The 24,096-nt window shown below is 45.0% G+C and overlaps 1 protein-coding gene across 6 annotated transcripts in view; it reads left to right on the forward strand.

The window, feature by feature from the left end:
- Positions 1 to 1,782: 1,782 nt before the first annotated feature.
- The window catches only part of LOC132406375 (E3 ubiquitin-protein ligase Rnf220-like), a 48,485-nt gene continuing 26,171 nt past the window's right edge, over positions 1,783 to 24,096 (forward strand). For 2 of the 6 annotated variants that reach the window (XM_059991963.1, XM_059991964.1), the window contains exons 1-7: positions 3,192 to 3,772; positions 4,266 to 4,797; positions 17,806 to 17,932; positions 19,516 to 19,564; positions 20,420 to 20,488; positions 22,002 to 22,044; positions 22,863 to 22,952. In XM_059991963.1, coding sequence (XP_059847946.1) covers positions 3,767 to 3,772; positions 4,266 to 4,797; positions 17,806 to 17,932; positions 19,516 to 19,564; positions 20,420 to 20,488; positions 22,002 to 22,044; positions 22,863 to 22,952 — 916 coding nt within the window. In that variant the 5' untranslated portion in view covers positions 3,192 to 3,766. Of the gene's footprint in view, positions 2,293 to 3,191; positions 3,773 to 4,265; positions 4,798 to 8,887; positions 10,684 to 12,888; positions 13,595 to 17,805; positions 17,933 to 19,515; positions 19,565 to 20,419; positions 20,489 to 22,001; positions 22,045 to 22,862; positions 22,953 to 24,096 lie in introns of those variants that run through there. The other 4 variants (XM_059991965.1, XM_059991966.1, XM_059991967.1 and 1 more) reach the window with 4 other exon arrangements.

A 24,096-nucleotide genomic window follows, 5' to 3' on the forward strand; every position in this document is an offset into this window, starting at 1 on the left:
GCCTGTTTACGTTCCTAGGAGCTTAAGAAGATTTGGCTTGACACAAAATACACTAACAAATGCACTGATGGAAGCATCCTGTCTGATTGCCTCAAGTCTAATGCACAGGGACACAGAGAGTAGTGGACACAGCCTGATCTATCAGGGTTAGGGCTTTTCCCACCACTCACAGCATCAAGAAGGGTCCCACTACTTCTCTCTGCTCCCATCAGGCAAGAGGTACAAAAGCCTGAAATTCCACACCACCTGGTCAAGGAACAGCTACCTTCCTGCAATCATCAAGTCCTTTAAGTGACCCGCACAACCCTCACCCTACCACACCAGACACATTGGCTTTTTATCCTCTAAATGCTATCATCCCCATGGTTTGTTTAACCAGCCAGATCCAGATTATTAGCGAGTCAGAAAGAGTGAAAGAGAAGGCAGTGGGAGTATTCCCTCTATCACAATGCGTAGTTAGGGCATTCTGGAGCAACACGCACAAAACGTTGGAGAACTCAGCAAGTCAGGCTGCATCTATGGGGAGAAATAAACAATCAACGTATCAGGCTGAGTCCCTTCATCATGACTAGAAGCCAGGATAAGAAGATGAGGGAAGGAGGAAGGAGCACAGACTGGGAGGTGACTGGCAAAGCCAAGTGAGGGGTGGATGAGGCTGGGGGGGGGGGGTGGATTAAGAAGCTAGGAAGCGATAGGAGAAGGAGGTAAAAGGGCCAAAGAAGAGGCACTTGAGGAGAGTTGACCAAGGGAGGAGGGAAACCAGAAGGAGGTGATGGGCAGGTGAGGAGAAGAGAAGGGGCAAGAGAGGAGCCAGAATGGGGAATTGAATAAGAGAGAAGATGGAAGGGGAGGCTGGATCTCTGGAGGAATTTAAAGAGGAGACAGATAAAGACCTGGGAGTCGAGTGTCTTCATTCCCACATTATTCTCTTGTGGTGCTAACAATAACTCATTTTATTTTGTACTACTGAATTAGTTTTTGTAATTTAGAGCAGTTTCATGTTTTCACACAGTACTGTTGCCATAAAACAGCACATTTCATATTTCTTACATCAATGATAATAAAACTGGTTTTTATTCCTCATAGACATCCTGGGAGGGAGCCAGCAGAGGGGGCTGTGAACACACTGGGGAGGAGAAGTGGGCCACTCTGCCCTTCCAGCCTGCCCTGCCATTCGCTGCAATCGTGGCAGTCTGTCCAGGGGTTGGAGTCCTGTTTGTATGTGTGTGTGTGGGCGGGGGGTGGTGTTGTCTTGCTTCTTTTGGTTGTTAGACAAGCACAATGCTGTAGGAACTCAGCAGGTCAGGCTGCATCTATGGGAAGGAATAAACCGTCATTGTTTTGGGCCGAGGCCCTTCATCAGGATTAGAAAGGAAGGGGGAAGAAGCCAGAATACAAATATTGTGGAGGGAGAAAGAGTACAAGCTGGCAGGTGATAGGTGAAGTCAGGTGAGGGGGAAGGTAGGTGGGCTGTGGAGGAGTTCATATGCACTTTCAGTTGTGGGCATGCTATGTTGGGGGTGGGATGTGTGGAGACTCTTGCGGGCTGCCCCTGCATGGCCTTGGGTGTGTTGGTTGTCAAACCACTTGCTGCATTTCCCTGTATTTTTTGATGTACACATGATAAATAAATTTGAAATTGAATCTGATTCTGACTGGTTACCCTACATCCTGGGAACCCTACTGCTCCATGATTGACAGGTGTATCAGGGCCAACTGGCAGCTGCCGGCCAATGAGCATTGGACCCTGGTGTGAAAGGAGGCCTTAGCCCCACCCACAGGAGTCTGAGCAAACACCCCTCCCAACCCCGTCCAGGGGAAAGAGCTCCTGAACTAACTAAGCAGCAATCAGGAGAGTCAGCAGAGTCCGAGGCAGGGAGAGGGACGGGGTGTGAGAAGCCAGCAGAGGAAAACAAGAGACAATGCAAGAGGGAAAGAGAGAATGAAGGTGAAAGGTAGAGAAATGGAGAGAGGAGTTATGATAGGGAGAGAAATCAGATAAAGTGAGAACAATATCGAGTGAGGTTCATGTTGGTGAATCAGACTGTGAGGGTAATATCGAGGAGAGAGAGTGAGGTTCATGTTGGTGAATCAGACTGTGAGGGTTGGTTAAGGTCAGAAGGTGAGAACGACTGGCATTTGGACCACCAGCCAAACGTGTAGCTGTGAAGCAGGCTGAGATCCAGCTGCCCTGGCTTACTGCAGCCGGCTTCTCCCCTTCCGATACTGGAGCTCGCAGCAGTGTGTGGAAACCTTTGCCCCTCGACTACAGCTGGTGATGAAAGACTGAAGGTAGGCTAGCTTTGCTGCTGCTACTTTAGCTTAAGCTTTCGGGGACTGGAAGTAACCCAAATCAGACAGCAGCTGGGTCAGCTCTGGGTTAACCGCTGGGGGGAAGAGGGAGCAGTGTTGAGAGCTGAGACCGGGGATGCACATAATTGATCAGCTAATAAGGGGAAACTGACATTATAAAATCAAAAATATACACTCAGCGGCCACTTTATTAGGTACCTCTGTACCTAACAAAGTGGCCATTGAGTGTAGTACTTACTTATTTGTGGTCTTCTGTTGCTGTAGCCCAGTTACTTCAGGGTTCAACAGACTCTCCATTCAGAGATGCTCTTCTGCACAACACTGGTGTAACGCGTGGTTATTTCAGTTACAGACACCTTCCTGCCAATTCTAACCAACCTGACCTCTCTCATTAACAAGGTGTTTTTGCCCACAGAACTGCCGCTCTCTGGATTTTTTTTGTTTTTCACACCATTCTTTGTAAAATCTTCAAACCGTTGAGTGTGAAAATCCCAGGAGATCAGCAGTTTCTGAGATACTCAAACCACCACTCATGTCACGGTCAAAGTCACTTAAATCACATTTCTTCCCCATTCTGATGTTTGGTCTGAACAACAACTGAACCTCTTGACCGTGTCTGCATGCTTTATGCATTGAGTTACAGTCACATGATAGGCTAATCAGATATTTGTCTCAATGATCAGGTGTACTGAATGTAGGTTGTGCTGATAATCCCTCTACAATTAAAAATTTGTTCTGCAAATGTTCCTTCTTGTACAGAGTCTATTTAAAGGGTTTCATTTATTCCACAGTTGGGTGAATTGTAAAATAGTTGTGACAGGGATAGTACCGATCAGCTGCTAATACAAAGTCGTGCGGGCAATGGGGGTGTAGTCTATCTCTCACTGGCTGTGTGAAGGTGATTGGGTTCTTTCTACTTGAAGCTCACACAGAACTGGAAACCGGATTCATGGCATGAGTGATTTGTTATGGGTCATAAGGAGGCCATTGAGCCCATTGGCAGTTGTGCTGGCCTTTCAGTCCCAATCCCTGGCTTTATTCCACAGCCCTGCCAAGTTTTTTTTCACACTGCTGCCCCTTCAGTTCGCTCTTGACTCTCCGCTTCAGAATCAGGATAGAAATCCCTTTAGAACAGAGATGAGGAGAAATTTCTTCAGCCAGAGGGTGATGAATCTATGGAATTTATTGTCATAGACAGTTGTGGAGGCCAAGTCATTGGGTATATTTAAAGTGGGGAGGGGCGGTTAACAGGTTCTTGATTAGTCAGAATATCAAAGGTCATGGGGAGAAGGCCGAAGAATGGGATTGAAAGGGAAAATGTTGTTGTTGTTGTTCGTCCTTCGGAGTCGAAGATGACCACGACTTCTGTCAGGTGGAGGGTTTGTGACTGTGGGTCCGGAGGTGACTGGTGAGGCCAATCCGGGCCCTGAAAGCTCGCCCACATGTGGGACACATGAGGGTAGGTGCTGCAGTGGAAGTGGAGGCAGCTCGAGCCCTGCGCGCATCGCGTTTCCTCTGAGCCTCTGCGGTGCGTCTGATTTCTGCTGCATGCGCTCCTTTAGTGGTCCTGCTCCACCAGGTTGGGCGGTCCAGAGCAAGCGATTCCCAGCTACTGGGAACCATGATTGAAATGCAGAGCAGACTCAATGGGCTGAATGGCCTAATTCTGTTCCTATGCCTCATGGAATATATGGTAAATATGTGCATTTGGGATAATAGAGTATAGAATCTGTCCCACACTCAACGATACGACTTCTTCCCCTCTGTCATCTGATTTCTGAACTTTCAATGAACCCGTGAATGATATCTAGTTATTCTTTTCTTTGCACTCTCTGTTTATTTTGCTATCTGTAGTAATTTGATGCCTTTGGACTGTGCTGTTGCTGCCAAACAACACATTTCACATCCTGTAACACAGTCATTATAAACCTGATTCTGATTCTGATTCCTAGGGGTTTAAGATGGAGAACTCATCCGGGCTACTGAACTCACTGACTACTACTCAAGCGCTGATGGTGTTGGCCTCTACAACGGAAAGCACTAACAGTACCAGCACCCTGTGTCAGTCCTTTGCGATGCCTGTCACTATGGACAAAGCCCAGGTGCCCTTCCTGGGCCCCTCGTACACTTTGGCTCCCGTATACCATCAGGCTGACGGTGCCAGTGTGGAGTACCCGGCGCCCCTCCTGCACCTCCACCCACAGTTTGGCGTACTGGGATATACCCCCCTTCCCTCCTTCCCTCCCTTTCAGGAGGTCGAGCGTTTCCGCCCGGCGTACCTGGGGTCGAAATCTCTGAAGCATCTGCCAAACGTGGAGCCTCCTCAGATCAGGTACCTTGCTTCTGAGAGGGACTTCAAAAAATACAGGGCCCAGGTCGCCAACAGTTCCTCCACTGCCGGGAAGCAGAACCCAGCAGGACCGCTGGGAATGACATCCAGCTCTGAAACTCCGTGGAAAAGCTCTCAGCAAAGCCGGAGTAAAAGTAAGGAAAGGGGATTGATTCACTGCTTTATTTCTGATTGTACATTGGAGGCAAGAGCGTGGTTAGGTTGGTCAAATGCAAAGTTGAGTTTATTATCATCTGCACATGTACATGTTTGCACAGGTGAAAACCTTGCTTGCATCAGAATCAGGTTTATTATCACAGACGTATGTTGTAAAATTTGTTATTTGCAGCAGCAGTGCAAAGCAATGTGTAAAATATACTATAATTTATAATAAGAAATATTTATAAAATTTTTAAACAAATAGTGCAATAAGAGCAAAGACAGTGAAGTCGTGTTCATGGGTTCATTGTACATTTGGAAAACTGATGGTGGAGAGGACGAGGCTGTTCCTAAAACATTAGGTGTGTGTCTTCATGCTCCTGTACCTCCTCCCTAGTGGTGGTCATGAGAAGTCCTGGTGGTGGGGTTCTTAATGATGGATGCTGCCTTTGTGAGACTTCACCTTTTGAAGGAGTCCTCGATGGTCGGGAGGCCAGTGCCCATGATGAAGCTGGCTGAGTTTACAACCTTCTTCAGCCTTTTCCAATCCTGTGCAGTGGCCCCTCCATACCAGACAGTGACACAACCGTTAGAATGCTCTCCACGGTCCTCCGTCGGTCAGAGTTGACGTGGATATTGCGTCCTAGCTGTCTAGATATGATATGGAGAGCAAGCCCCCACCTCCACGCAATTGATGAACCCAAAGGAACGGCAGAGACCGATACAGTTTGGTGCTGGCATTGTCACAGGAGTTGCCAGTTAGCATTGAACTCAGTGTAGGACTGCCTTAGGGACTCCAGCTCCAGACTTTACCCTCGGGATTCATTCCTGAAGCCTTCCCCATGACTGGGTACAGCTGCAAGACAGTGGAGGTTTGAGATCAGGGCTTTCCTCCAGATGAGCTGCCAGCCATGGCTGATGAGCCCCATCTACCCAAAGCAACTGGTTTTAAGGTGCCAGTAACCCTCCTTTGCCCCTTCTCCTGTCAGTAGAAATGGTCCCACCGGGCTTAGTAGCTAAGTCACATGTGGAAGCCAGGAGCTGGACGGTTGTCAGAGGCCATTTGAGGCCCACGGCATTGGGAGCATTTAATAGGGAGTGGGAGCTTGACGGCATTGCCGATCCTCCCTCCTCGTGCACGTACCAAATCTCCCGAAGCTCCTAATGATATATAGCCACGGGAATGCCTTCTTCGTAATTGCATCAATATATTTAGCTCAGCATACATCTCCAGAGATCACAGGCACGTAGCATCAGAGATACACACAATTCACAAGAAAAATATAAATTAGCAACAAAAAATATGCAAGAGAGAACACATTTAGAACAACACACACAATATGCTGGAGGGATTCAGTAGTTAGCCAGCATCCATGGACATTAACGGACTGTTGATGTCTTGGACTGAGACTGTTCTTCAGAAATGGAAGGGACACTAGAAGGTGACATTTGAAGCCAGGCGGCTGGGAAAGGTAAGGGCTGCAGAGGAATGAATCTGACAGGAGAGGAGAGTGGACTATAGGAGAAAGGGAAGGAGGAGGGATACCAGGGGGAGGTGACAGGCAGATGATAAGAGGCAAGAGGCTGAAGTGGGGAATGGTGAGGGATGAATGGACAAGGGAAAAACAAGGTCAACGAAGTGCTGGAGGAACTCAGAAAGTCAGGCAACATCTAGAGAGGGAAATAAACAATTGATGTTACAGGCCAAGACCCTTCATCACTCAAAGTGATACAGAGACTCTTTTTCAGTTTCCTGCAAGTACTTATCCCCAATGTACACACACAGTACTGGCTGGTTTTAAGGATGCTATTGATGGGATCTTGCTGTGCTAATGGGCTGCTATAAGCCGGCAGACGTTCGAACTATTGGAGTCAGGAGGCACGGGGGATAGTCAGACAGAGATGCTGAGGTCATGAATGCATCAGTTGAACGGCAGGTGGACAAACAAACTCAGCATCTGTGGGGGGAGAAAGCAACCGTCGGCGTTCCGGGTTGAAGCCCTGCATCGGGAGTGAGATTGCTTGTTGCTGCAGATTCCAGCACCCTGTGTCCATGTTCCGCCTGTGTGTAGAGATCTAGGGCTTTGCAGCCACAGATTCATGAATCATGAATCAGCACAGTAACGGGACCTCCCAACCCACGAGCCTGCTCTGCCCAATTACCCAATCACCTAACAACCTGTACGTCTAGGGAATGCGGGATCAAACCGAAGTACCTGGAGGAAATCACACAGTGCCAATCAGTAATTCTGCCTGGTCCCATCAACCTGGTCCTTGACTGTAGCCCTCCCTACCCTTCATATCAATGCACTTATCAAAAACCTCCCTTCAATGCTACAATTGAACCTGCAAATGCCTCTCCCACTTGTTCTACACTAGCACCACCCTCTGAGTGAAGAAGAGTCCCCTCATGTTCCCCTTAAGTGTTTCACCTTTCACCCTTAACCTATGACCTCTGTTCCTAATGTGGGCCTATTTATTTTCGTAAAAGAAAACGGTTCGCGCTGCTAATTTTCTGTTGAATGTGGTGGGTCTGGACATTGTAATCTAAGAGCTGAATAGATGAAACCTTGTGTCCATAAAAGGGTTAAGAGAGGTCTCTGGTGCTGTCAGACAGGACGCTCTCAGCCACATCATTACCACAGGCAGGCTCCTCATCATCAAAATTCTTTTGTCCCTGAGGATCGGACACAGATTGTGTTAAGTGTGAAATGAGCCCCATTTGTTGAAGGAATGATTCTCATGTAAGCCTGTTATGTTGTTAATTGGCTGTGAGAGGGGTGGTTGGCTGGGTGCCTGCACCTCTGTGGGTTGCCGCTTCTAAAGGTTGTGTCCATGTGAATGACTGCTGTCAGAGGAAATTTCACTGCTCGTCTCCTCGATAATTTTCAGACCTTAATGCCACCCACTTCCCCACTTTCAGAGATAACTTTGCATTTGAAACCCGTGACATTAAGAGGATTAGTGGCATGGTTTTGGTTAGGGTAAACTGCCCCAGTTCCAGCGTGTTACTATATAAAGGATTTGTAGTTCAGTCACCATTATAAGTGACTGACAATTGAAAGGAGAGCACTGCTTTCTAGTTACTTGAATCAGTCACTGGTGGATGGGCATGTTTCCTGTAAATGGAACGCTTCATCTTATCGGAATAGACTAAATGGCTTTAGCTCCATGTGTTTATGGGGTGGGGGGAGGGGGAAGCCAAATGGGATCAGTATGTTGAAAAGATCTCTGGTAGACTCTGTCTTGATTGAAGCCACTGTGCACACTGAAGACTGTTTCTTTATATCTATTGAAACAGGGTGGAAAATAAGAATTTAGCTTGGGTATTTAGAGAGAATGTGTCTTATGAGGAAAGGTTTGGCGAGCTAGGGCTTTGGAGTGAAGGATTATGGGAGGAGTTGATAGAGGGGTATGAGATGAGAGGCATACAGTACATAGGGCGGACAGCCAGCACCTTTTTCTCAGGGTGGAAATGACAAATATAAAAGGACATGCTTTTAAGGTGTTTGGAAGAAAGTTCAGGGGAGATGTCAGAGGTAGGGATTTTGTGCAGAGTGGTGGGTGCAGGGAATGTATTGCCCAGAGTGGTTAGAGGCAGATACATGAAGGACATTTAAGAGACTCTTAGATAGGCACATGGATGAAAGCCAAATGGAGGGCTATGCTGGAAGGAAGGGTTAGAATTATTTGTAGGTTAAAAGGTTGGCACAACATTGTGGGCCGAAGGGCCTGTACTGTGCTCTATTGAACCAAAGGACCAGTGTGAGTCACTAGGAATGCCAAGGCAGTGTTAGTCCTAGAGGGATAGAATAGAAAAGTAATGAGTCTACTTTGTGTCGCGGGGCTGCAAAGTGGAAGCCCATCATTATGTTATGGTACCCGAGTTCAGAAGGGAAGGGCCAAAGGAAATCAGGCAGCATCTGGAGAGGCAAAGAAATAGTCGCTGTTTAGGAAACACAGTCTTAACCCAAAACGTCCACTATTTCTTTGCCTGAGGAACAAACACAATACTGGCTCAGCAGGTCCGGCAGCATCTATGGAGAGGAATGAACTGTTGACGTTTTTGGCAAAAATCCTTCATCAGGACTGGAAAGGAAGGAGGCAGAAGCCAGAATAAGAAGGGAGGGAGAGGGGAAGGAGTATTAGTGGCAGGTAACAGGTGAGAGGGAAGCTGGGAGGTAATAGGTGGAAGAGGTATAGAGCTGGAGAAGAAGGAATCTGATAGGAGGTGAGAGCTGACTCTGGGAGAATGGCATTGCCTCCACCAATACTGTTTGACCTGCTCAGTTCCTCCAGCAGTCTGTTGCATTGGCTTTCCAGCACCTGTGGTCTTCTGTGTCTCCAAGTTCAGAAAACACACTTCCACCAATGAATGGTGAGATTATGGGATTTCTGGCCGTTTGGGTGGAAGATACAGAGGTATTTATGGGAAAGGTGGCCACGTTTGTGAGGAAAATGGTTACTGGGAGTGCTGTGGATTGGTGAAGAAGTATAGGATACTTTACATGCAGCATAAACTCTATCATGAACTGGTCTGGTCATTCCAGTGTTCTGTTGGGCACTGGCTGGCATATGGGATGAAACTGGAGATCTCATGCAGGCACAGGAAGAATGTACAGACAGCAGCAGAGGTGAACCTGGTCGCTGGCACTGTAATAACTTTAAGCTCACCGCTACAGGTCCGTGCGACTCAAAAAAATCACAGAGAACTGTAATCTAGTAAAGTGCTAGAATAGGTTCAAAGGGCCAAATGTCATGCCATTTTTAAAGTTTCAAATTGTGAATAATGTTAATTTTGATTATAAAAAGGGCTAAATGTTACACTGTTACAGCAGAGAATAACTTCACTGAGAAAAGATTACTTCTGGGACCCCTGTCTGGCCTGCATTTGCAGGGGGAAACACTCTGAAGAGGGGTTACTGACCACCCAGACTGGGAGACCTGCTCACTGAACTCGTAATCACGCCTTAATGATAATAAAAACTGACATGAATGGCAGGAAACAGAATTGGACCTGCTGGAGATGGTAGGAGTGTTGCAGCTTTTCATTACTCCTCCTGTCAGACTCCCTGGTCACTTTCACACCCTCTTTGTCCTGTGGTTTGTGATGCTTTCCCTTTTCTCATGGAAATAAAGGTTGAGAGAGTGAGAGAGAGAGAGGGAGGTGGAGCATTTGTTTTTTTGGGGGGAAGGGCAGTGCATTTTGCCAGCCACCTGGTAACAGGGTGTTTCGGATGTTGGGGAAAAGCTGGAGGTGTTAAAAGTTAAAAAGGATGTTGATTACTTCAGTGCTTCCCTCTGCTGTTTACTGAAGCCTGAGGCCTCCCTTAAAGCAGCAAGGATCCTGTTCCATATTCATGATCCAGTTTTCCTTCATGCACTGTTCTGAACCTCCCAGTTTCTTCAACTCAGAACACTTTTTTGGTAGCTTTTACACTTTATTCTACATTATTAAAGCTTTACCTTATTCTGCCTCATTGCACGGCGTAATGATTTGATCTGTATGAACAGAATGCAAGACGAGCTTTTCACTGTATCTTCGCACTTGTGACAATGATAAACCAATTCCAAATTCCACTGACAAGAAAAAGAGCAAAATTGACTTAAAGATTAGCTTTTATTGTCATGTGAGTTGAAACGTGTCATTGTTGTCAAATCAAATCAGTAAGGATTGTGCAAGGGTCACAACACTTTCTGCGGCAACATGGCACATCCAGAACTCACGACCCTAACCCCACGCAATGTCTTTTTGGAATGTGGGAGGGAGTTGGAGCACCCAGAGGAAACCCATGTGGTCATGGAGAGAACGTACAGACGGTGGCGGGAAGGCGCTGTAATAGTGTTATGTCAACTGCTACTCTACCGTACCGTCACAAAAAGTAAGGAACTCTTATGTAATTCTTGCATTCATGACCAAAATGCCTGAAATTTACAGGTAGATGTGGAAAGGATGTTTCCCATGGTGGAGGAGTCTAGGACAAGAGGACAGGGCCTCAGGATAGAGGAGTGTCCATTTAATACAGAGATGTAGAGAAATTTCTTTAGCCAGAGGATGGTGAATTTGTGGAATTTATTACCACAGGCAACTGTGGAGGCCAGGTTGTTGGGTATACCTAAGGGAGAGCTTGATGGGTTCTTGATTAGACAAGGCATAAAGGTTACGGGGAGAAGGCTGGGGAGTGGGGCTGAGGAGAGGGAAAAAAGGATCAACCATGAATGAATGGTGGAACAGACTTGATGGACTAGTGGCCTAATTCTGCTCCTATGTCTTATGGTCTTATTATGGTCAAATTTGGATCTTAATTCAAAGGTGGAAGATGCTCATTCCATGCCCTAACTGGAGAACCATGTGTGAATTCACACCCACTGAAACTGCCCATTCAAAGCTGTTATTTGATTAGCTGGTCAATAATCATGCATTCTCTTTATTCAGAGAGGGAATTTCATAGTCTAAATTCAATTGATTGTTAAATGAATTACAATATTTAGAAGGGAGGAGGAAAGACTGGAAGTCTGGCTCAGGCCGTTAGAGACAAAACTGTAATCACACTAACTGATGCAACAAATTTCATCTGTGGAGCAGTATAGCAGTTGGCACAATCGCATTACAGTGCCAGTGATCACTGATCAGGGTTTAATTCTGCTGCTGTCTGTAAGGAGTTTGCATGTTCTGCCCCATGGGTTTCCTCCGGATGCTCCAGTTTCCTCCCGCATTCCAAAGATGTAGCGAGTTGTGGGCATTTTACGTTGATGCTGGAAGCAAGGTGACTCTTGCGGGCTGCCCCCGGCACATTCCTTGGACCATGTTGGACGTTGATGCAAAACATCGCATTTCACTGTATATACAAGTGCATATGTACAAATAATCTTTATAATTTTTCCTGGAAAACATCAACTTTTGCCTCATATGAATTAGAAAGAGGCCATTCAGCCTTCATAACTGTGCTGGCCATTAGAAAAAACTGTAAATTGCTGTAAACTGTAAGTTGGTAGGTGAGATGTGTTTTGATTGGAGGGATCTGTGGGAGAAATGATAGCATTGACGTTTTGTTACTGGACTAGTATCCAGAGGCCTGGCAACAGGCTTGGGCTCATTAGCTCACTTCCTGCCATGATAGTTAGGGATTTTAAGTTGAAGTAAATAAGTAACAGTTTAGGGTTCTTGCCCTGGTCCGCTTCATCTTTAATTCTAAATCCTAAAGTGTGGCTCACTCCCAATGCATTTTAAAATCCAGTAAAGCCACAACCTTTAATTACTGTAAGTCAATCTACATGAATGCTTCGACTGTAAATGAAATCAAAGTTGCTCCAGATCTGATGAAGTGCGTAAAAAACAAATTAAGATAATGAACGCAATAATAATAAAAATGTAATATATATAAATACATAAATTATCTTATGTGCATAGATTAATTACATGTCCATAAGGCAAACTGATTTATTAGGAAAATCAATGATGGATGAGAGCTATTCTCCCTACTTTGAGGTGAGGTCTTCCAGTCTACCTCATTTAGACAGTACCACAGTCCAAAAGGCGACTGAAAAGCAACCTAAGAGGCTTTTAGACCCCTGAGATTGTGAAAGGGCCCTTGTGAAGTGTTCGTGTTTCTCCTGGGGAGGACAAGGTTTGGAACAGTCAAACTGTTTGTTGGTTGGTTTATTAGTCTCACAGGGACTGAGATACAGTGAAAGGCTTTGTTTAGTGTGCCATCCATATAGATCACATCAGTACATTGAGGTGGTACAAGGGAAAAACAGGAACGTAACACCGAATGTAGTGTTAGAGTTACAGAGAGAGTGCAGTGCGTGGCAGACAATAAGGTGCAAGGGCCATGATCAAGTAGACTGTGAGGATAAGAGTCCATCTTATTGAACAAGAGGTCCGGTCAATCGTCTTAAAACGGTGGAACAGAAGCTGCCCTTGATTCTGGTGGTAAGTACTTAGAGGCTTTTGTATCTTCTGGCTGACGGGAGGCAGGAAGGAGGACTATCTGGGGTGGGTGGGGTGAAATTACCTTGGCAGAGTCCATGGAAGGTGGGGGGTGGGGGTGAGAGATGCTGATTTCCAGGTGCTGGGCTCTGTCCACGACGCTCTACGGTTGCCTGTAATACCAGGCAGAGCAGTTTCCAGACCCAGCTGGGATGCATCTGGCCTGCACTGCCCTGATAAAACTGGGTGCAAGCCTCCCGAGAAAGCAGGTGCGTCGCGGCTCCTGCTTGGCATCTACGTGGTTGACAGAGAAACAAAACAAACTGGGAGGGTGGTGGAGTTAAAGGAGCAAGTTGAAGATTTGGGATAGGATTGTGATGCCTGTTTAATGAACTTTGGGAAATATAAGTAAAAACCTGGGTCTGAGCAGTTAAGGATTGCAAGAGGAAGGAGAGATTAGAATGGTTAAACCTTGTGGGAGGTAGCGCAGAGCACTGTGTGATTAATCCCTGGGTATATATCTTGCAGATTTAACATGTCTCTAAGCAGAAGTCAATGATCTGTGACTAATTAAGGTCATTTAAAAGCAAAGAGGTTCTGGTGGCCTATTGAAGGAAATCCTTTCAAATGGTAGTTATTGTAATGCAAGCAGCTGTCTCTCTAATGCCCATTCAAATCCCTTTTCTCCTCCTCAGAGATTCTGACAGCAGCTAAACACCAGATGGGTTGACTGATTTCACACAGGCCCAGTGTGGGGCAGAGAGGGGGGCTGCGGTTGGCGAGGAAGGGAAGGAGTTGTAGAATATGTGGAATGTGTGTATCTCTTGAAGCAGACCCAGCTGTTGTCAAACAAACCCTTTGTGAGTATTCTTTCAAATCTAGGCAGCTACATCAAACATGTACAGATAATTGACAACATCACCATGGAAACACGGAAACATCATTCTCCCTGCCGTCAGAAGAAGGCGGCAGATGCTGGAGTCTGTAGAAATACATAAAGCACCGAGGAGCTCAGCAGGTCAGGCAGCGTGTGTGAAGGGAAACAGTCCTGATGAAGGCTCTAGGCCTGAAACCTTGACTGTTTATTTCTCTCTGTAGATGCTGCCTGACCTGCTGAGCTCCTCCAGCATTTTGTGTCTGTTAAGAACATAGAACATTACAGTAGAGTACAGGCCCTTCGGCCCATGATGCTGTGCTGACCTTTTAACTTACTGTAAAATCATTGGATTGGGGAGGTAATGTAAGACTTACATTCTGTGGGACATCCGTGGTTGGATGCTAAATGTCACATCAGCAGAAGGTGGACAAGGGCCAGGTCAGCGAGATGTTGGTGGGTTACAGAGTGGGATTTCCATGTGGGCAGAAGGAATATGGTCCGCTAATCCCCTGGGTTCGTGAATTGGTGAGACTAGAGTTTGAGACCTAGTGTTCAGCGCCGCATCATCGGGGAGTCGGGAGTTTGAAGCCTAGTGTTTGGGGATCGACATGTCTTGGGACTGATATTGAGGATGAGGATCAGTACTCTGGAAGGAAGTCGAGGCCGCTTGGCCAGAGCCGGGTCTATGAATCTTTGTGAGTCTGCTGGGGAAGTCAAAGCACAATGTCTGCAGTTTGAATCCGGGTCTGCCAGAGGCTAGGGGCCTGTCTTGTGGTTAAAGGATTGTGTAGGTGTGTGGATGGGAGGGAAGAACAGGACTCATCTTTCTGTTGTTATATTGTTGCTTGTTGTGTTCTGTGTTGTTCTGCCAACCATTGTGTCAACACCATGTTGGTGCTAGGATGTGTGATGACTCTTGTGGGCGTCCCCCAGCACACCCACAGATGTGCTGGTTGTTAATGCGAACAATGTAATCCACTGTATGTTCCACGTATATGTGATAAATAAACTCAAAATCTGGAACCATACAAATTGAGGTGAGACCACGTTTTATGTATTGTCTGCAATTTTGGTTGCCCAGCCTCTGGAAGATGTGCAAAAAAGACTCACAAGGACGTTACCAGGACTGGGAGGCCATTTTGGTCGCCATGGACAAGTTACATTAGAGGATCCCGTTCGTGTGCTGTGACTCTGAGAGGGAAAGGTATCATGGCATTTGCAAACACACGATTTGCAGTAAAGGATTTTTTGAACTGTGGCTACCAACTTGCACTCACTTAGATCCCTCAAAGGAAACTAACCAGGTGTTCTCATTCAGTTATAGTGTTGTGGGAGTTCAATATTTTGTTGGATTCTGAGGAAAGATCACTGATCTTCAAAAGAGAATTGCTGGATTTTTCACACCTGCCTTCAATTGAATATTTCACTCCCTTTAGATATCAGCTGCAAGACAGCAACAGTGTAGCTCTCCTTCAGTTCTGTGTCAAGATTATCTGCCAAAGTGCCTGATTTGGAACATGAACCAACAAACATTGTCTGTTCATTGAGGCAATTTTATTTAGAGATACAGCATGGCCTTCTGGCTCAACGAGCCATGTGGTGGTATCAGGTTTACTCTCTGCAAAGTTCTGAACTCAAACGGTATCCGATACAGATCACTACGGGGACTCTCACTAAAGAGAGGTTACACCTTCTCTTCAAAGGCCAGTTCACTTCCCTGTTTATCCTCCTCAGTGAGTTTAGCTCCCCGTACCCATTATTTCAGTGAGGGTACCAAGGGAGGGTACCCCTTCCCTACCAAGGAGGAAATACTTGCAGCTGGCAAAGTAGTTTAAACTCAGTTCGTTTACTTTTAGTGAAAAATGTTTAAATTTAGATAAAATTCTCAAAACACTTTTAAAACTCAGAGGATTTCTATCTAATTACAAAGGATTTCCAAAACACAAGCACAATTCCTATAAGCTAAGAACACGCACTGAGTTGCAGATGAATGAGTCGTCCGTTGCAGAAACCGAAGGCAGAGGATGGATTCTAGTCACCCCATCTTTCTGTCATTCTTCTTATCATTCCTTGATGATTCCTAACAAGTCTGAATGCTCTTTTATATTTATATTTTTTGGCTCCTTGGCGACTTTACACACAAGTGATATTTTTCAGGTACCTTTGCTGGGAAATTCACACCGATGGACTTAAAGTCTGGGGATAGAGATCCTAGACACCCAAAATTAATGCTGTGTAGGCTGCTCTCTGAGTACACAAACCTTCCAGCTGCTGATAAATCAGCCATTTGATTTGCTAAGTGATAGTATCAATCTGGTCTGCAAGCTTCCTTAAACTAAACAATTTAGCCAGAGCTTTCTGGTTTGATACAGGCCAATTAACATAATCCCATTGTTTTCCAGGCATCTCCTGAGCAGCCAGCCTCGTGCTGTGGGCCAGCCGTCTGTGCTCTATAGACAGTGTTGTTTGTTTGCAAAACTGTCCTTTTAACTTCAAACTGGTTATTGCTCGCAATTTACATTAAGAATTGAAGATTGGTTCTTGTTTACGACAGGAAGCTGAACAAAGAATAGTGGTTGGCAGTTGAATTTACTCAAAAACAACTTTTTGATCTCTGCTGTGAGAGAAGGCTGAGCCTGGCAAAAAAAAGCTGCCTGGGCCCTAAACAGTGAATATTCATCACAGCCCACGCCACTTAATTACACCTACGAGACCAATTAATCTACTAACCTGTACATCCCCGGAATGTGGGAGGAAACTGGAGCACCTGGAGGAAACTCATTCAGTACGGGAGAATGTACAAACTCCTTACAGGCACTTGCGGGGATTGAACCCTTGTTACTGGGTGCTTTACTAATGTTATGCTACCATGCCACCTTTGTTGCCTTGGAATTGAATTAAAGGGGAAGTTACACTGCTCTGGGTCTGCAATCATTTACTGGCCAGACTGGGTATGGACGTTGTAGAAACAGATGGGGTGTTATGACAGTCTGTTATTTGCATGGTTAGAATCAGTGATAACAGCTTTGTGTTTGTTTATTTAATTACTCAAATTCCCTAGATGCTGGGGTGGGATTTAAACACACTTCTCCAGATAAAATTTCCTGGCCTCCTTAAGTTAACCACTCTGCTGCTATATCATTCTGTGCCCTGTCTGTGAAAGCAATATTAACCCCTTATTAAGGGGCCAACTTCCTGCACAGAACGTCAACTCAATTTCCCCTCCTTCCCAAATTCGTCCCCGTGGTAGTGTAATGGTGAGTGCAGTGTTTCATCGACTGGGGTTCAATTCCCACCGTCATCTGGAAGGAGTCTGCGTGCTCTCCGGTGGGTTTCCTCTGGGTGTTTCGGTTTCCTCCCACATTCTAAGGTCACATGGTTTAGGGTTAGGTGAGCATGCTATGTCAGCGCCATGGCAACATTAATGGGCTGCCCCCAACACAATCCTCGGATGCAAATGACCCATTTCACTCTGTGTTTTGATGGTTTTGATGTACATGTGACAAATCAGGCTACTCTTTAACCTTTAAAGTGCTGTCTGCGGGTGGTCTGCTGACAGGAAATGTAGATGGAGTCACTGGAGGGGAGGGTGGTCTGTGTGATGGAGTGGGCTACATTCACAACCCTCTGCAGTTTCTTGCATTCTTGGGCAGAGCAGCTGCCGCACTGGGCTGTGATACAGCTGGATTGGATGCTTTCTGTGGTGCATCTGGTGACTGGGCTACTGGTGCTGTAATAGTGTTACCCCAAGCGTGAGGCGGAGAGCAGGTTATGACAATTCGTATGTATAGTGTCAATGTATCCAGAAGTGCTTTATACTTCAGGTAAAGTATTTTTGAAGGGATGACATTATCACATAGGAGGTGGGGGAGTAGGAATAGGGCACAAAATTCAAAGTCAAATTGAGTTCATTATCACATGTGCAGGTGCAATGACAAACATAAGTTAAATATAAATTTTACAAGAAAGAACAGAATTAGAGCATTAAGAATAACAAAATTGAAAACGGGAGATTCTGCAGATGCTGGAGTTGCAGAGTAACACATACAAAATGTTGGAGGAACTCAGCAGGTCAGGCGGCATTATAGAGAGGAATAAACAGTTGACATTTTGGGCTGCGACCCTTCATCAGGTCAGAGTTCGATAGGATTTGAAGGGCCATGCTCACAGCCTGTGTCTGTGTGTCTTCTGCAGACGTTAAGACCGTACATGACGCCTGTGTATTTCTGCGATGCCCTCTGTGTCAGGAGGAGTTGAAGCAAGGGGACGTTCAGAAGCACCTACAGCAGGAGCTGGAGAGATTATCTGCCCTCAATCCCAGGTCTGTATCGTTGGCAGTGGGTTGAGACTCTTCAGTTTCCTTCCCTTTCTCCAGTGTTAGATTCGTCATTGTCAAATTTGTCATCTTTCTTGTAGTTTAACTTCTTTGAACTTTGCTGAACAGTTAACTGCCGGTTAACTGTCGGCTAACTATTACTTGGATTGCACTACTTGTTTGTATAATCTATATTTTCATTTATATTTATCATCTGTTATGAGCAGAGAGACAACATCTGCCGGAAGTAAATTCCTTGTATGTGCACAGGTACTTGGCGATTAAAGTCCGATTCTGATTCTGATTTATGTTTGTCTAATCACCTGTTTGCCTGTAATGTTTCATGGATTTTCAGTAATTTGTGTTATCACTGTTTGTAAGTTTTATAGTTTCTTTCTCTGCAACCTGTGTTGTGCAAGAAATCAAACTGGCATGTTGGCTGTTCTTATCAAAATGTTTTTCTATCTCTTCAGTTTGAGCTAGTTTTCAGTAGAAAGACAGCCACAGGTTCTTTGCTCTTTGTCTTTACTTTCTTTGGTCTTTCTTACAGGAGAGTGAGTTAGGTAAAGGTAATTTCTTTGTTATGAACTCCTAATAAAGTGGACATAACCACAAGCATCACACACAAAATGCTGGAGGAACTCAACAGCTCATGCAGCATCTATGGGGGAGAATAAACAGCTGACATTTCAGGCCGAGAACCTTCATCAAAACTAGAATGGAAGGGAGATGTACACCTCCTTTTGCTTCCAAAGAACTTTCTTTAACTATTATTTCCTGATCTAACTCCAAGAACACAATAATCCATTTCTTACCCTTCCTCAGTATCCCTTTTGCAGTGCAAAGGGGAGGGCCAGACAAGAATAGCACGCATCATTCCCTGCTTCCTTCATACTCTCCAACTACAGGAAACTGCTTAGCTGCCTGTATAAGACAAGGGACATGGCCCATTACAGACAGGGTACAAGAGCTCCCTACAAAAGAGCAATAATGTGGCTGAGAAAAATAAAGCTAAGCCAGAGTAAAGGGCCTTGATCTATCCTGGATTTTATTCAAAACCAAGGCCAAGTTTACTGTCAGATGCACAAGGACATTTCTGCACAGGTGCAATGAAAACCTTACTTACAATATCATCACAGGCACGATGTTCACAAGAAAGACATTAGGTTCATAGGTTTATTTTAATATCAGAGTATGCATACAGTATACAAACTGTAATTCATATTCTTCACAGACACCACAAAACAAGATCCCCATGGAATACATGATAGAACCCTGAAGCCCTGCCTCCAGCATGCCCAGAGGATGGAGGGAAATGGAAGTGTGGGTAGAAAGAACAAGATTTGTAGGCTTTTAATTTCTAATTTAATTAGTTTGCCATAATATTGTTGTCAATGCTTTATTCTTAAATTATACAAAACTATACAAGATAAACCCACAATTCAAACATAAAATACAAAATCTATTGTGGTACCAAGTGATCAAATGGTCTTTTCCAGACTTGTGGTGGGGCAGAAAGCTCAGATTTATCCCTGAAATCCAGTGAATGATTTGGCTTTGAATGACTAACCTGGTCTTGTTCCTTTCAGCTGTCCGGAGGAGTTCCCGGATGAAAGCGCAGCACTCCAGCCAGAACCGGTAAAGATAAAGATGAGCTTTTTTTGTCACACGCATGTCGAAACACAAAGGGAAATTCATTGTTCTGTGCCAAACACCAACACAGCCTGAGGATGTGTGTGGGGAAGCCCGCAGATGTTGTCATGCTTCCAGAGCCAATATCGCTTGTTGGTAACTCACTCACGCGGTCACAGTGTGAACGTACAGTCTCCTCACGGACAGCTGCATGGATTGACAGCTAGTGTCGCAAAACGATTGTGCTAGCCCCTACGTTATCATACTACTCTGTCACCCTGCAATCATCTTCCCACCTTCCATAAATTTCTGCAGCCTCCCAGTGTGTAGTTATAATGCCACGGCTCTGTCTGCGGAAGTCCTGCCAGCTTTAAGCGTTTTGAGTCCAGGAATGGTCTAAGTCCAGAGAGCTCATGCGTGTCCCTGGCCCAGGACTACACGTGTCTGCCAGTGAACTGTTTCTAAACCACTGCTCCATGGGCCAGTGTTAACTGCCAGGGTTGACATTCGTGCCTTAGGAAACTATGAAGTGATACTGAGTATCTCCGTGGAGACAGATCATGTCATCTGAATGGCATGAACACTGACTTCTGGAAATTTCTCCACCCTCCCCCTTCTCTCTTTTTCTGTTCCCTAAAATGCTTTGGGGCAAAACTACTGCACTTAAGAAAATACTTTGAGTACTCATGGTGACCAAACAGATTACAGGGAATTGTGAAATTCTTGGACAAATCTAAAGTGCCAATGAGAGAGCTACCGATTGAAAACCCAAAACCTGGCTGGTTTGATCCAATGTGATGAATTTGGAAAGTCATTAGTCCCCAGGATTTGGCCTCATTAACGCATGTTGTCTCCTTCTAGTCACCTTCTGTCAAGGAGGAAGTGGAAACGCCCAGCGGATCCCCTTTGTCCAATGATGAAAGGCAACAGGTGAGGCGTGCTTTGAGCGATAACAAGGAGAAATGCACTCTATCCAACGGCGAGTTACTTAGCCCACCCTAAAAATCTATAAGAGATAGGGGCAGAATTGGGCCACGCGGGCCATTGAGTCGCTGCCTTTCTTTAACTCTACCAAATGACTTCTGTTCCATGGCCGTCAGTGGCAATGAACTCCACAGATTCACCAACCCCTGGCTGAAGAAATTCTTCCTTATCTCTGTTTCAAAGGAATGTCATTGTATACTGAGGCTGTGCCCTCTGGTCCTAGACTCCTCCACTGTAGGAATCATCCTCTCCTCATCCACTCTTTCAAGGCCTTTCACTATTTGATAGGTTTCAATGAGATCCCCCTCATTCTTCTAAACTCTAGTGGATCCAGAATGTGGCTGATAAAGCAGTACCCAATTGAACGTGCTTTATGGCCCCTCTACATCAGCACTCTTCCATTGTTATGAGGACGTACAGCACAGACACAGACCATTCAGCCCATTTTTGTTATTCTCCCTGCATTCTTGTCACCTCTCCTCAGATTCTACCACTCTGCCCACTTGGGGCAATTTACAATGGTCAATTAACCCACCAACCTGTAGGTTTTTGGGAGATGGGAGGAAACCCACACGTTCACTGGGAGAATGTGCAAACTGCATACTGGCAGTGCTCAATCCCAGGATTGAACCCCTGGCACGGTGAAGCAGTGGCTCTAGCAGCAACGCTATTGCGCTGCCTATAGCATTCTGGGTACTAATCTCACCCTGCAAGGTGCAGTTAAGGTGATACAATTGGCAGTGTTTGTGCATTAAGCAAAGGAATGTACATTCAGTGGCCACTTTATTAGATAGCTCCTGTACTTAATAAAATGGTCACCGAGTGCATGTTCATGGTCTTCTACTGTTGTAGCCCATCCACTTCAACGTTCAACATGTTGTGCATTCAGAAATGCTCTTCTGCACTCCACTGTTGTAAAGTGTGGTTATTTGAGTTACTGTTGCCCTTCTGTCAGCCTGAACCAGTCTGACCATTCTCCTCTGACCTCTCTCATTAACGAGGAGTTTTTGTCTATAGAACCTCAGCTCACTGGATGCCTTTTTGTTTTTCTCACCACTCTCTGTAAACTCTGTTGTGCATGAAAATCCCAGGAGATCAGCAGTTTCTGAGATACTCAAACCACCCCGTCTGGCACCAACAATCATTCCACAGTCAAAGTCACTTAGATCACATTTCTTCCTCATTCTGATGTTTGGTCTGAACAACAACTGAACCGCTTGACCATGTCTGCAAGATTTTATGCATTGAGTTGCTGCCACATGATTGGCTGATTGAATATTTGCATTAATGAACAGGTGTACCCAATGAAGTGGCCATGGAGCGTGCACCATCAAAAGCACTTCCTTCCCTCTTTATAAAATGTTTTTAATGTAGCTGCTGTGACATGAAACACAAAGGTGAACTGTACATTTGTCAAGGCAGGATAACCAACACAATCCCAATTTCTGTTTTGCCACAGACTTTCCAGCAAGTGAAGATTAACCGAGAGAGCCGGCTGAATGGTGAGTCTTTAAAACAAAGTTGAAGAGCAAACTGGGACACTAGAACTGCTCCTAGGTTTTGGGTTCTGGCAGTACTCAAGTCCAGATGACCACTGATGGAACAGGGGGATTTGGGGAATACAGATCCACAATTCCTTGAAAGTGGCTCACAGGGAGGTAGGGTTGTAAAGAGAACTTTTGGCACATTGGCCTTCATAGATCAAAGTATTGAGTACAAAAGTTCAAATGTTAATGTTGAAGTTGTGTAAGATGTTGGCGAGGCCTAATTTGGAGTATTGCGTGTAGTTCTAGTCACCTACCTATGTGAAAGGTTTCTATAAGATTGAAAGAGTGCAGAGAAAATTTAACAAGCATTTTGCCAGGGCTTGAGCACCTGAGTTATAAGGAAAGGTTGAACAGGTTAGAACTTTATTCCCTGAAGTGTAGGAGAATGAGGGGAGGTTTGGTAGACATGTATAAAATTATGAGGGGTATCGATAAGGTTAAAGCAAGCAGGCTCTTCCCACTTGATGATGGGTGAGACTAGAACTAGACATCAAGGGTTAAGGGTGAAAGGTGAAATGTTTAAGGGGTACATGAGGGGGAACTTCTTCACTCAGAGGGTGGTGAAAGTGTGGAACAAGCAGCGGTGGATTTGGGTCTGATTCCAACGTTTAAGAGAAATTTGGATAGGTACATGGCTAGGAGGGGTACGGAAGATTATGGGCCCACTATAGGTCAATGGGACTAGCCAGATTAATAGTTCATCATTAGATGGGCTGAAAGGTCTTTTTTGTGCTCGGGTGTTCTATGACTCTATGACACTTGGTCCTCCCCAGGTTACAGTAGAGTTCTACCTCTGAGAACCATTTGTAACCCAAACTCTTTGCAAGTTGGAGATGCAGTCACAGATCAAGATGCCTACAGAGGTGGGTTGTCCTAAGACTGGTGAAACAGTTTAAATCTCTGTATGCTTTTCTTATTACAAAGTTGACATTAAATTTACCCTTAGCTCAGTCTGATAATGTTACTCTTCTGAAAAGTTTTACTGCAGGTAATGTTTTAAGTGCTTTTGACAGTCTTAAAAAAGGACGTGGATGCTGGCCCAGACAACATGTCTCAAGATAGGATTCACAAAATGGACGTCTACGTTGGGTTCAATGTGGCAAACTTCCAGCTAGTGTCAAAAACAGTCAATGGCAGTGAGCTACCAGGGATAATGGTGGAGGTAGATACATTACAGGCATTTAAGAACTCTTAGATAGGCTCATGGGTGATAGAAAAGACGAAGGTTATGTGGAAGGGAAGAGTTAGATTGATCTTAGAGTAGGTTAAAAGGTCAGCTCAGGATAGTGGGCCAAAGGGCCTGCACTGTGCTATAATATTCTATGTTCTAACATTGAAATACAGATGCATTATTGACAAATGGGGTTCATGAAACCTGCACCAAGTTATACAGAAATCGACTCAGCACTGATCGGTTAAAGAAGAGTTAAGTTTAATTACTTTTACGCCTTCTGCTTAGACAGCAAGGAGCGAGTTTTTGTTTGATAACCTGAAGTGATATTTAGCCGTGCTCAGTACTGACAGCTCTCCTGTATACCTAGCTCTGACATCAATGAATCTCCAATGTTTATAACGATCAAATTGAATCAGAATCAGGTTTATTATCACTGACATGTGTTGTGAAACTTGTTGTTTTGCGGCAGCAGTACAGTGCAATACATTAAAGCTTCTATAAATTACAGTAAGAAATATATTAAAAAGTAAATTAGATAAGTAGTGCAAAAAGAGAACAAAATTTGTGAGGTAATGTTCATTTGTTGCTTCATTGTCCATTCAGGAATCTGATGGTAGAGGGCAAGAATTTAATCAATGAGGACTTATTCAGTCTGTGTGCAAGTCACAAGGAATCAACTGAGAGATAGCTATCCTAGGACAAACTAGCTGAGAGCACTGGAATTGGAACCAAAGGTTGTGAAACTGGCAGAGGTGGCGGAGCTATGGCCTCTGAGCTCAGTTGTGATAAAACACATCGGCACACGTACAAGCTCAGACCTGAGGCTTGAAGGA

Source organism: Hypanus sabinus, chromosome 16, assembly GCF_030144855.1.
Source record: "Hypanus sabinus isolate sHypSab1 chromosome 16, sHypSab1.hap1, whole genome shotgun sequence".
Classification (NCBI taxonomy): domain Eukaryota; kingdom Metazoa; phylum Chordata; class Chondrichthyes; order Myliobatiformes; family Dasyatidae; genus Hypanus; species Hypanus sabinus.